The following is a 13,682-nucleotide window of genomic DNA, read 5'->3' on the forward strand; positions in this document are numbered from 1 at the left end:
AGGCAGGGCTACCGCGGCAGTAAAAAGTAGTATTAAACCTTCTCCAGCCATAGCATAGCTGCATTTCATGCTTTTGTTACTCAGATCTAGTAAAAATGACTACTTTGTATGGTTTTGCTCACAGACAATCATCGCAAGTATTCTTCAGTTTAATGCGAATTGTGATTGGCCACCTGCTGCAGCTGCTATAATTCCTGCAGTCTGCTGTAGTCGAGCCTCAGATATCAGAGGGAGGTGGAGGATGATTATGCAGCATGACAAGATGTCACCAAAGCATTCCAAATGTAGCTATTCTACATGTCTGTGGATTATTTCAGGAATGCTTTTGTTAACATGATTGGTTTCAAAGGAAGCAGAAAAAAAACACATTGGTATTGGTGTCACTGGTATCGGTACTTGTATTAGGCTTGGGCAGTATCTATTTTTCATACCTGACATTTCACCGGGGTGTACAGGACATGATGGTGTCACCAGGCCTGAATTCACCCCCCACCAGGCCTCAGCAATAGAAAATTTTAATTTCAATGGATGTTTTTTCTTTTAGATTATATTTTGGGCTTTCTGTCTTTATGTGATAGGGACAGCTAAAGATATGACAGGAAAGGGGGGGGGGTTAACTGTTATTTTGGAAGTTTTGGTTTCTGCTGTTGCTGAATTGTAATGCATTAGACTGACTGGTATTTCTAATATTAAAATTTAGTCTACCATTATTGATAAAAACAGGGTGAACAAAGTATTTGGAAAAAAGGTTAAACTTGGAAGTTCGACAGCCTACTGCCAAGTCAACAAATGATCTAGTTCAGGAAATTCTAAGGGAAACAAAGTAGTTAGTTGGAGGTGGGTGACTTCCTGATGGGCAGCTTAACCAGTAAATTCCACTAGGCGCGGCATGTCTGCGCCTCAGTTCTAATCTGTCCTCCGCATGGCTACAAGTCCCACCAACAGCGTTTTAGATGCGTTTCAGCAGCGGAGTGTTTTGCCCGTCTGATTACGTTTAACGTGCTCAGATTTTGTTGATTAAGTCCTCTTTCCCTGCTCTTTGTGCTTCTACCATGGATAATCAGGCTACAAGGTTAAATAGTTTCTTTTCTGTCTGTCTTTATGATCGTGAGTCTGCACAGGGTCTTTTATTTTTAAAATTAACCAGAGTGTCATTCCCTCCACTGTGTCTGACTTCCTGCCTGTTCAATCTGCTCTGTGCTAATTGACGCAGCATCCGTCAAAAATAGACTTGGCACACATGTGAAGCAGAATGGAGCGCATAGCACATGTGTCACAGCTCTTTTGGTGTAATCACAAGCATAGTCTAGAATGGCCTCGGATTGCTCCTGCTGCCACAGCGCGGCTGTAATGCAGCGCAGCCGTTCCTGGTGGAAACTGCAGGTAAGTTATGTGGCATTTCAACCTGTTGGGTGGATGTTTTACATATTAAGAACACAGTCTCATTGTACAGACTGGATTCACGGCTGGCTGAGATCTACTGACAATCTGACCCAGACCACCTTCACACATGGTTTCTGCTGCGTGAAGTTAATTCTGAAGTGGTTGCATACTGACCATATGGAGTTCCAGGACCAAACTCCTTTGCTGCATCCTGCATAAATTGACCCAGCAGCTCTGCATTGGTAATTCTGGATGGTGCTTTCCTGTCCAACTTTTCATAGAGAAACTCCTCAATTCTGGCACCTGTGGACAAAGTCAAGAAGAGTTTAATTTATGCCACAGCTGGAAAACAAAGAAGCACATTTACCCTAAATGCCAATTAAATGAAAACTACACCCTAAAATAACTTGTGTGTCATTTAGCTCATTGCTATGTTTTCATGGCTCATTTTTTTCACATGTACAGTTGAGTCTGAGCCCCTCTCGTCACCATCTTGACTTCTGCAGACAGCACAGAAACTGATTCATACACTGAACACTACCTGCTCAGCACCACAGACTGAATTACAGGGTGGATGGTGAACAAAACACTCTGGAGGCTCAAAGAAAATTAACACCTAGTTATTTTTCTCAGGAGGCAAGCAGACACACAGTACATTATGGCAAAGACCCCTGAGGCAAATTAACTGCTGGATTGAAGCAACTGTTTGCTTGCATGTTTAGTTAGTGCAAACAACTTAATAAACTGGTGGTTTGTGGTCAAAGTGTATCTGTCAGCTTATTTTGATGTTTTTCAGCCACCTTGTGGCCATTGTAAAAGTACACATTTACAAGACCATAATTTGCAGTGTACTTACACTATGTAAAAGGGCTGATTTCACAGAATTACCTACTTGATGTTGTCAAATGAATGTTGTTGGGTAGTTCATGATTGGCGGGTGAGCACAGCACAAAATTAGCACCAATCATCAGCCAAATGCTGGTAAAATGTGCAAGTGGCTTGTATCTTTGCAGGGCTCAACAATAAGGCTTGCCCACTTGCCAAATCACTTTCCCCACTGAGCAAGTGGTAAAAATGAATTAAGCTTTTAAAGGAACAGTTCACCCCAAAATTAAAAATATACATTTTCCTTCTGGCCTGTAGTGCTATTTTTCTCCATCTATACTTTTTTTGGTGTGAGATGCACAGTTGTGAAAATATTGGCCATAGAGATGTGCTAGATGAATGATTATTTAAGTAATTTGTTAAAGTAACTTTTCATGCAAAAATGGCAGAAAATGTTTCCAGCCTCTCAAATATTGAAAATTCTTGGTGCAAGATAATCCATACAGCGGCCGGTAAAATTCACTAGACATTTGGCTGGTGGACAAAAAAGTTCATACAGATTAGAGCTTTATCTGTCAAGAAACTTGTGACTGCAGCTGTTAGGAAAGAAGAAAAAGTAGTTCAACACAAAATGGGAACGCTCAGTACTGATACATGAGTATATGTATTTACTTTCCACCTCTCCTCAGTCTGTGTTTTCTGAAATGCCTGATGACCATGTCTTTCCTTACATTCCAGCAGAAAAAACTGTGACAAAGTGTCTATATTTGTACACAATAACCCAATCAAAGGCATATTTCCTAGTATATCCGTCTTAGTTAGTACTGTCTGTAACAGCATGCAAGAAAATTTTTTTACCATGAGGCATTGCAGGTTTACACAGTGTGATAAGAGAGTGGAAATGATTTTTGGTTGTTGCGTTTATTCAATCAGAATATGGGGTGATTTAAATCTGTCTATAAATAGTAAATGAGTAATTACTAATGTGGAGAAACGTGGGGACAAGATAACAGGATAACCTACAAAACACACAGTGGATTAAGTGCTGCTTGTGAAAATGGTCACGAGGACTCACACCATCAGTGTAAATAAACATGATGTGCTTCACAATAAGACAAAGCACTCACTGAACTAAATCACTACTTCTAAAAAGAGATGTCTTGAAAGGTTTCTGTTATTTTGTCCACTGCCTGTAATGCAAACAATAATGAAACACTACAGACTCAAAAATGGAATCAAAACCTGTGATGCAGCCTCATATTAGAAGCTTCACGTCCAACCTATTTTTATTACATAAAACTCAAAAATGATATGACTGGGATGTTTATTAGGCTTGGGTGGTATCCTTGTTTTCATACCAAAATACCTTCAAACATAAATCTCTCTCAAGTTATACTGAATGAAATGACAACATCTAAACTGACAGTGATGAGTCCAGACAGCCCATTTGTCAAACTAAAGGCCCAAACTGTGGCCCACGAGAGCTGACAGAGAATATAATTTTACACTGTTCAGAAGTACAGTGTCCTTCATAGACACAGCCTCAGAAAATGTCCAAGAAAAGAAAATTGATGTGGAGGCATTTAAAGGCAATTTAATGAGAGATGGGGAAAGCAAATATATTTTTGAACTTAAAGGAGACATGGCAGGGTGCCCCGGTAGCTCAGCTGGTAGAGTACATGTCCCATGTCCAAAGGCTAAGAGACCTCAGTGGGGCTGCAACTAATGACTATTTTCATAGTTGATTAATCAGTCAGTTATTTTCTAGATTAATTTTAATTTTTAAAATGTCAGAAAATAGTCAAAATTGTCAATCAGTGTTCCCAAAAGTCCAAGATGATGTCCTCAAATGTCTTGTTTGACAAATAACTCAAATATGTTCAGTTTATTGTCAGAGAGAGTAAGAAACCAGAAAATATTCACATTTAAGAAGATGAAAATTTTGACTAATTTTTCTTAATATTACTCAAACCAATATATTGATAATCAAAATAGATAATAAAAAAAAGAGTTAAAAATAAATAAAAAGTAATAATAAAGTAATGCTGCTTAAAGCAGCCATGATACAGAATTTTAAAATTTAAAACAGGTTACACTGTTTACCTCATTAAGGAGAGTGGGGTTGTATGTAGGGATGCATGATATTGGATTTTTGGATTATTTGGATTTTCCATCTCATTTTGGATGATTGCTGATGTTGACATAAAGACATATTATTCTCCTTCCAAATCAAAAGTCTAGAGCTAAACTAAAAAAGGTTTGTATGAATAGAAGGAGTTACTAATGCTAAACCAAATTCATCCTGTAACATCCATTAATCATCAATTACTAAATAAATCAGCAACTATTTTGCTAATCAATTATTCTGTTTGCATAGAAAGGGTAAAAAATCTGATTCTCCTCTATGACAGTAAACTGATTATATTTGGGTTGTGGACAAAATAATTGACAGTTGAGGATGCTGTCTTTGGTTTTGAGAAACACTGACTGACATTATTCACCATTTTCTGACATTTTATAGACCAAACAAATAATCATTTAATCAAGAGAGTAATCATTACTTTAATCAATGATAAAAAAAAAAAACATTAGTTGCAGCCCTCATCAAGTCTCTCATGTAGAGAATTAACATATTCTGCCAAGTCTTATCATGATGGCCCACTGGCAGATGAAGATTTAATATGATGCTTTTCAAAATGGACACATTCACTGGGAAACATCAGAAAACTACTAGTTATAGTTTTTTCACTGGTGCCTGTGTCTCTTTGTTCTTTCTAAATTTGGTGTAATGATTGGGATGACTGCTTTTCAGATGGACAGTTACATTTGTAGTGTTGAAGAAGTGACTGACACTGAGCAATCACTGCATGTTAGTGCTGGGCAATGACCACTGAGCCCTCAACCACTGCAGCATTGTGATTTACAAGCCTTCTGTAATTGAAGTAGTGTGTCCCCTCAGAGCTGTCATAATGACAGAAATGTTGAAATGTTTGCACCATGCCAAAAATAGCCCTAAAACATCAAAGTCACACAATAGCACATACTAACAGATTGAGGCAGCCGTAGACCAGCAACCTCTATGGTCTGTGACGTAAAATTGCTGTTTTCTGTAAAAGGAGTCTAGTTGTTGTGGTGTGAATGATACTTGGCTCACATAATGGAAGAGAAGGCTGTCTGACAGCAAGGTAAAGCAATGAAAATATTCTAAATATAGCGTACACTTGAAGTGATATTGATTTTTTAGGTTTCTAAAATACATCTTGTTGACCCTGACCCTGTCCATAGCAGTACATTGCTTACATTCCTACACCAGTACTCCTGCTGCTTCTCCAAAACAGGGGTGTGTTGACCACCATCTACTGTAGGTAATACACTGACTGTGCATAAGTACCTCATAGAGCCATGCCTCAAATAATCTGAACTGTCCCTTTAAATTATAGTGTGAAACATCTGCTTCATGTCTCAACAGTTTTAATGCAAAATACAAAAGTTTGGAACTTGTCAGGCCATGAATTTTAATTAACAGGTGAAAAACTGGCACACTCCTCCCATCGTGGTCTACACAGGTAATATGTGGTGTCACAGGGTAACACTGGATCGATAGATGTTGTGCGAGTCCACCACAAACCTGAATTGACTAGTCTCTCCTATGAGTGGGCCCTTGTTTCTTCATAAATTTAATTACAAAGGCATTACTGCAGCAACAGGATTAAAACAGCTGTTTCTGCATGTCTTGTTAGCATATAACCACCCAAGTCTAATGTCCGCTATGCAGGTTAAATAAATCTCATGAATGGGTCCAGTCTACAGAATCACAAAGCTATACATATAGTAAACATGTTTTCCACAAGTACACTATGCCGCAAATAGCTAGAAGAAAATAGATTCAGCAGTCACACAGTATTTATCCTTAATCCACGTCAACCCTGGTCTCAAAGTCTCCTTAATATAATACAATATAATATTTCTACCCATTTTCTTTCACATTCTTTGATGTTTCTGTGAATTTGATTTGTTTTATTCTTTTTCCATCATTGTTTATTGCCGACATACTTGTTACTGATCATGGCTTGCTTGTATAGCAGTCTTGACTTTACTAAATAAATTCTACTGTTAATAACATACTGATAAAAGGGTCATGACGTGGTTTGGCCAAACTGATGCAGGACATTCACTGATTACAAAGAAGTCATTCAGTGAACATCTTGCTTGCTCACAAGTCATACTGTGCTTATGGAAAACTTTAAGCCATATATCTCCAGCCTGGAACCTATGTGCAGGAAAACTCACCATCTAGTTTCAGTATGGTTCACACACTGCACAAACAGAGACATCACTACACACTATCACAGACTGCTACATGTAGCAGGAACAACAAGGAGAACAGTTCTGCTAGTCAGAGATGATGTGAGGAAAATATCAAGTGGGAACGGTGGAAATGGTAAAAATGTGGGGAGCCGAATTCCCAAAAGAACAGAAAGATGAAACCTGTCCTAGTTCTACAAATACAGTACGGTCTGTTAGTGGTTCCCAAACCTTTTCTAGCATGCCCCCCTTCAGAAACTGAAAGTTCACGCCCCCCTTCCCTTTGCATGAGCAAACTCTTGTTTATTCATTTGTTCATTTCCCCTGCATAAATAATTTTAATTGAACTTTATATTACTTGATATGTCTCCCCTGGTCATCCACAGTCCCCCCCGAGCAATGGCTCTGCGCCCCCCACAGGGGGGCCTGCACGCCAGTTTGGGAACCACTGCAGCATGTATACAGGTATACAGCTTTTATTATCTCTCATAGAGGGGTTCTTTCATCATCTTTCTAGGAAGGTGAAACATGATATACCTAGATGAGGACAGACAATCCAAATATCATGTTTCAGCTTAATAGCAAGATGAAAAGGAGAAAGACGGGATGAAAAACCACCTCCATTGTAAAAAAAAAAAAAAAAAAAAAGCACAGTCTGGTGGAGGTCAGTAAGAGAGAGTTTATGTGACAAAGTGGGCACTGTTAAACACCCATTTGGCATTAATCATCATGAACCCATGTACAACATGTGCTGAGCCAGAACACGATTCATTTTATGTCCTGCTGGTTCAAGTCACACTGAGGCATTGAAAATGTATTTCACAGCCAATTTTGATCTCACTACCACAGAATTATGTGCTCATCTGGTCCTGTTCAAAGGCATGAAAGGTTTCCACAGCAGCAGGGCACTGAAACAGGGAGGCAGAATACTCACCAGTGTGATCAACTGTAGCATGGAGAATCAAAAAGTCACATGTTAGAGCTCCCTATTCTCCAGTAAGTCATTCCATTTCACTGTAAAGCTAAAAATAATCCTCTGAAGTTACATTATGTACAAATTATTTGACCTCAATGTATTTAAGTGTATTTAAGTGCCACTGAAAATATGCTGACAACCTTCTTGTACAAGTGTTTCACAACTGCATTTCACAACTGTGCTGATTGACAACTGGTGTGAGGTTATGGGAGTTCCAGTGCATGACTTGCTTATTCTTGCTTATTAGTGCTTATTCAAGTGCTTATGCAAGTCCTTTATGATGAAATGAAATACATTTGTCACATTTGGTGAGTGACACTGAATTTTCAGGGCTCAACATTAAGGTTTGCTCCCTTGTTCAAAATGCCATGTTTGACAAGTACATCTGGCAACAGCAGAAAATGTGTTTTTCAGCCTCTCTTATGGAGATTTCCTGTTCATCTGTGTTTACTATCACATTAAACTGGATATTTGGGGGTTTTCGACTGACAAACAAGACATTTAAAGACATCACCTTGGACTTAAAAACTGGGATGGACAATTTCCACAATTTCCTGACATTTTGTAGTCATTACAGTTCTAATTTAAACATGACAACTGATTTAAGTTGACATTTGATAACTGCTAAAAAATAAAACTAGTTTTTACAGGTGCAAGTAAATATTGACTTTGGGCGAGTAGACTTCCCTGAATATAAGCATAACTTTTGTTTGTTAAAGAAATCTCCACATGGTACCTTTCAACTGTGCTGACTTCAGTGATATTAGTTTATCTTTGGTGAAACATGTTACAGTTTAGACAAAACCTCAAACATGGCTTGGCTCTGATCACAGCTCTTAACAGAACCTCAGTGCTGTGTGTGAACTGTGCTGATTGAAGGTCAGGTTTAGTTTTTTAGTCCACCAAACACTGCTGGAGTTTCACAGGAAAACAGTGTTGCAGAATCTCCCAAACAATGGAAGTGAATGATGACCAGTTTTCAAACATACAAAAACATAAAATGTCTCCATACTGCTTGTCTGCTGTAATCTAAGTCACTAAGACCCCAACATGCCGTTTGCACACCGCCACAACACAAACACTCCCAGTTCAGACAGCGAGTATGTGCACGTGAAGCTAAGGACCTACAGTGAAGATTGAGGCTAAAAACATGTTGTACTTGAAATGTTGGGGCTTTAAGAGACTTGGATTAGACCAGATGAGCAGTATGGAGGCATATTATGCTTGTTGTTTTTTTACGTTTGAAAACTGGTCACCATTCACTTCCATTGTTTGGGAGGTTCTGCGGCACTGTTTTCCTGTGAAACTCCAGCAGTGTTTTGTGGACTGAAAAACTAAACCTGACCTTCAATCTGTAACCTCCACTATGAGCATGTGATAATTGAGCTAATAATTCCCTTATGTTGCTTTTTTATATGTATCTTGTAATTAAATCTAAATTCACCACCTTTTATGTGGATGTCAGGTCAGTGTTGATGGTAAATGTCGCCAACACATCTTTTTCACAGCAGCCATTTTGACATGAAATAAAAGTGTTAACACAGGTGTTACCAGTGATAAATGATTAATGTTCTGTTCAATTCAGGTCAAACAGAGTCATGCTACTATTGTGCATGCTGGTTCACTAGAAAGGCTCCGCTACACTAAATGGAACAGGGCCTTAACTAGTATCTGCCCTCCGTGTTCACCCAACTAATTCATATCAATATGGCTGTCATGATGAAGGTTGTGCACACTACACTGACCAAGAAAGCTGAGCTCTCTTGCTAACAGAGCAATGCTGGCAGTGCCTACATGTACCACCAGGATGCATTGCATGTGAACTTCTGATGCTCAGGTCCATGTTATGTTGATCATGTGAATCAGGTGTGTTTGAGCAGCGAAACATCTAAAACATGCAGGGCAGCGAGCACTGAGGACCAGGATAGAGGAAACACTGTAAAGCATATCAATCTTTTGGTTACATGTAATTTGTAATATTGTATTAAGTTGTAATCATTAGTTGCTGTCCACATGGAATCAGCTAGATTAATTAGAAACATTATTTATTAGTATCAATCCTGATAACAAGTGCCATACTCTACTGTTAGCACCCTCAACTCTTAGTAGCATCCATGTTGTTTCCACTTAAACCCACATTAACACACTGAAGTCAGAAAACCGACTTCTCATCTCAGAAACTGGGACCATCCAAGGAGCACGTGAATGTACTATTGTTCCTTAAAAGTGTTATGAGGAACAAGGACTGCAAATTAGCTACAGCTAGTCCTTTATACATTGTATCAGTTGCATTTTTATTTCAGTGTAACATTTCCTGCATGCATTGTCCCTGTCCTATAAATAAATAAAATAAATAAGCTGTCTTCCTTAACACCAACACCATCACTGTGACATCACTGGATGCAGGAAGAAAAACTGATTTTGCAGCAGGAGAACTCATCTGTCTCTGTCAGTATAGCAGCACTGAGGAATTTATTTATTACTTGGATTGACAACATTTTCCATCAACACTGACTGGACAAGAATTTTATGTAAAAAGTGGCAGATTTTCCCTTTAGTGAAAAAACAGAATAGCAGAAACTCTGTTTGAAGGGAATATATACTCTAAAATACTTTTTCCACCTTTAATTATGGGATTGCTGTATGGATGTCATACTTGGGTTAGGCTGCAGCAGGACTTCAGTCTGTCTGTAGATTTTCTCAGTCCAGTGTTTGGTGCAGTCTGCACGGCTCATCAGGTTCTCAAAGTGAGCATCCAGCTCCGTCTTCTCCGCCTGGCCCAGCTTCTCCTCTGTGTACTGAGGCAGAGGACACAAACTCACAGGTGAACCACTGAAGCACAACTGCACAGCAAGCTGTTTTAGCAGCTAATGGTTAGATGGATAGCAGATGTGTGTAATTCATTTCATTTCCTATCCTCATTTGGATATCGGCAGAAACACTATTTCAAATTATAATAATAATTGTAGATATGTGAAATCGCACTTTTACTATGATGCCAACAAGTCACATTGTATTTTTGCACATTTACAAATGACATTATTGATATCTAGATTTTTTTCCATTGTAGATATGTGACAAGTAACACATGGTTTGTTGATATCTGAAATGGGTGTTTTTTTCTCCAAGATTCTATTGCACATATACAGAGCATTCACTCTAGTTATCAAAAATGCAAGAGTGGACATCAGAGATTAAAAGCCCAATACAGATAGATGGCAAAAGGCGGATCATTTCTCCAAGGAAGAATGTCATTGTGGTTATTTGAAATGTTCTTTTTATCATCTCCTCTGGGTTTTAAAGGACCAGATTTAGTGGGATTAAATGGTGATCTTAAAGAGTTCTAACACCTTGTCTAATCCTCCCCTTCCAAGGGTGGAGGACAACCTATTGCAGCTGTGGAATTTGCGCTAAATGTGAAAAAAAAACCCTATCTAGAGCCAGTGTTTGGGGCTACTGTAGAAACATGGCAGCTCAACATGGCAGCCACTGTGTGAGAGGAGCCGCTTCATAGCTCATCATAGACCTAGGGTGCTTTTCATTTGGTAAATTGGTCTTCTCGTCTCCTCCACTTGCTTCCTTTCCTTGTGTCTTAGCTCCACCCAGCGAGGAAATGAAAGAGGGATGTGAGGAAAAGATGTGAGGATGGAGGAGACGAAACTCCGCAATGAAAAATCCTCATTCCACAGCATCAGTCCAAAGCGACATCAGTTACTGATGACATGTTGCACAGCTGTATCAGCAGTCAAAGGGACTGCAGCTGGATCCCCATAGAAGCTTTTACTTATGAACAATTTCTAAAAACTCACAGTAGTCTTTAATTTTGTCATTTGTTTTAAATATGTGGATCATTTAAACTTTCTTTTAAATCATCTAATATATGCATGGATTTGTGTTGTTTGATGATCACTCAAATTCACCTTTACATCTTAAAGTGTCAGACACATCACACACAGACTGACGGTGCATGATATTATGTTTCATCGTGTAACTGTCAGGATAAACTGTGTAATTAAAATGATTTCATTGTGTTCAGGATAACGTGGAGTGCATCATTTATATTACACGCCCCTTAATTGATAAAAGACTTCTGCGTAGGATACACTGGTGTATCCTCGCTCTGAGCTCCTCCAGGTGCATTTAAGCAACTGGAAACTCCTTCATCATGGTGGAAGGGAAACGACTTCTGGGTCAATGAAGGAGAGAGGAGATGAGGAGGAAAAATTCAATGTAATGAAAAGCGCCCCTAGAAAGGGGCTAAGCCTTGCCACCATTTTCCCAGTGGTCACTCATGGTATTGCAGTGAAAAATTCCTCACCAGCCCAGAAAGAATTTTCCCCCACTGTTAAAAACTACTGTTATAAAAGAAAAGTATGTTAAATTATTGATAGGACACCTTGAACTGCAAACAAGGTCAGTTGTGACTCTTTTTATTATGAATTTTTGCTCTATGGAGTTTTTACATTTGTAAACCTTTCCTTGAGCTGAAAAAGGCAATTTAAAAAAATGTGTGATCATAATATATCACAGATTATGAATATATGTATATATCACAATATGAAGTCTGTGGGCTGAGCCTATTCAGTAGTCTGTACTACCAGGAAATAAACCTAGAAGCTAGAATACTTTTTCAGCTTCCACGCTAGGTGAGCAACTCTCACTGTACTGAATGGGCGCCATCTTCGCATTCACTATCTAATTCATCATAATACATCTATGAGCCATTCCATCAGTAGATATAAAGGGGTCATTCTAAGGTCAACAACAAAAAAGATTCTTATTTTCTAGATTTTATACACCAAGAAAAACATACTTCTGAATATTATTTTCATTTCTGCCATATTTTGGCAATAAATCCCCCTAAATCTTACATAGGCCTACTGGACCTTTAAAGCCACTTATACTTAGCAAAAAAAAGATTTTATATATCTTATTTAGTTAAGTAGTACACTCAAAGTTGTAGATTACTTGAAATACCATAAACTCTATTTCAAAGTAGCCATCAACATGAAATAGTGGTGTAAATAAAGGTGTTACCAATTATACTAATTGAAGCCCTGTTCCATTTAGTGCAGCAGGGCCCTTCCAGTGAAACAACATGCACAACAGCAGCAGTCTGACTCTATTTGACCCAAACAGAACAAAACCTTAAATAGTATCATTGATAACACCTGTGTTTACTTCACTATTTCATGTCAAAATGGCTGCTGTGGGGGTGGGGGGTTTATTTCTACTTATATTGTGAATATCTTTAATTTTAATTATTCTGACTGACAGTTTGGACTAAGAGAAATGTTAGAAACAATGTCAGTGACATTATTGTGGATATGAGTGTGCTTCGAATAAATGTTAAATACGGCCTAACTACCATACAACTGTTCCTATCCCGTCTGGGATAGAATGAATTATTGTAAAAAACTGGGGGGGGGTCGACGAGACGTCATGACGTCACGAAGGGTCCGGTTTACGACCTGTTCTCGCTCGCCTTACTGTCATCCCGTCCCCACTTCTGACACCATAAAACTTGTCTAAACGAATAAAAGTAACGTTACACAAATTCATTACAGTTTGCTAAAGTCTTCTAACGGAGTCCATGATTAATTTACACCAGTGATTGCTAAGCTAGCTTTCCCAGAGAGCCACTGACAACTAACAACACTGTCATTATAGCATTTGGACAGCGGCATTTAATCAACATTAGACTAGGCCTGAACTCTAACCAAGACCTAACTGAATATCAAGTTATTGTATGTGCTTGCCATTTAATGTAGCGTTACATTTGCTCGGCAGACACTACACTGCAACGTCAGTCGGTAACGTTAACGTTGGTACCAGCTGGCTGTCAAAATGAAAGCAAGCACGAGCGCGAGCGTTTTATGAGTTTACCTGAACGGCTCGTGTAAAGAACAGTCCAGCACCGGAGGCTAATTTCTTCACGTTGAAGTCCATTGTGTTTCTGTTTGCTAGCTGGTGATGTTCCACTCGGTGCAAAATACTCAACACCAGCGGCTGGAATTGATGATGGAAGAAGCCAAAAATCACGTGACCACCATGACCGAGGCCTCCCTGCTACGTCAAACATGCATAAATCTGCCGAAATATTTATTTAAAAGGAAGCAGTCGGTTTTAATAAACCGCGTGTGTTAAAGCAAACAGCAATGACTTAACGTAGTCTTGGAAAATTATTTCATAT

General features: G+C 38.8%; 1 protein-coding gene across 2 annotated transcripts in view; it reads right to left on the bottom strand.

The window, feature by feature from the left end:
* Positions 1–13,682, bottom strand: part of sh3glb2a (SH3-domain GRB2-like endophilin B2a) — a 54,555-nt gene that overhangs the window by 39,260 nt on the left and 1,613 nt on the right. Inside the window, exons 1-3 of one of the 2 annotated variants that reach the window (XM_084729325.1) lie at positions 13,376–13,545; positions 10,146–10,287; positions 1,558–1,686 (exon numbers count right to left, since the gene is read on the bottom strand). In XM_084729325.1, the coding sequence (XP_084585451.1) occupies positions 1,558–1,686; positions 10,146–10,287; positions 13,376–13,438 (334 nt within the window). In that variant the 5' untranslated portion in view covers positions 13,439–13,545. Of the gene's footprint in view, positions 1–1,557; positions 1,687–10,145; positions 10,288–13,375; positions 13,546–13,682 lie in introns of those variants that run through there. The other variant, XM_084729326.1, reaches the window with a different exon arrangement.

This window comes from Lutjanus erythropterus, chromosome 10, assembly GCF_056507025.1.
Source record: "Lutjanus erythropterus isolate fLutEry1 chromosome 10, fLutEry1.hap2, whole genome shotgun sequence".
Lineage (NCBI taxonomy): Eukaryota > Metazoa > Chordata > Actinopteri > Lutjaniformes > Lutjanidae > Lutjanus > Lutjanus erythropterus.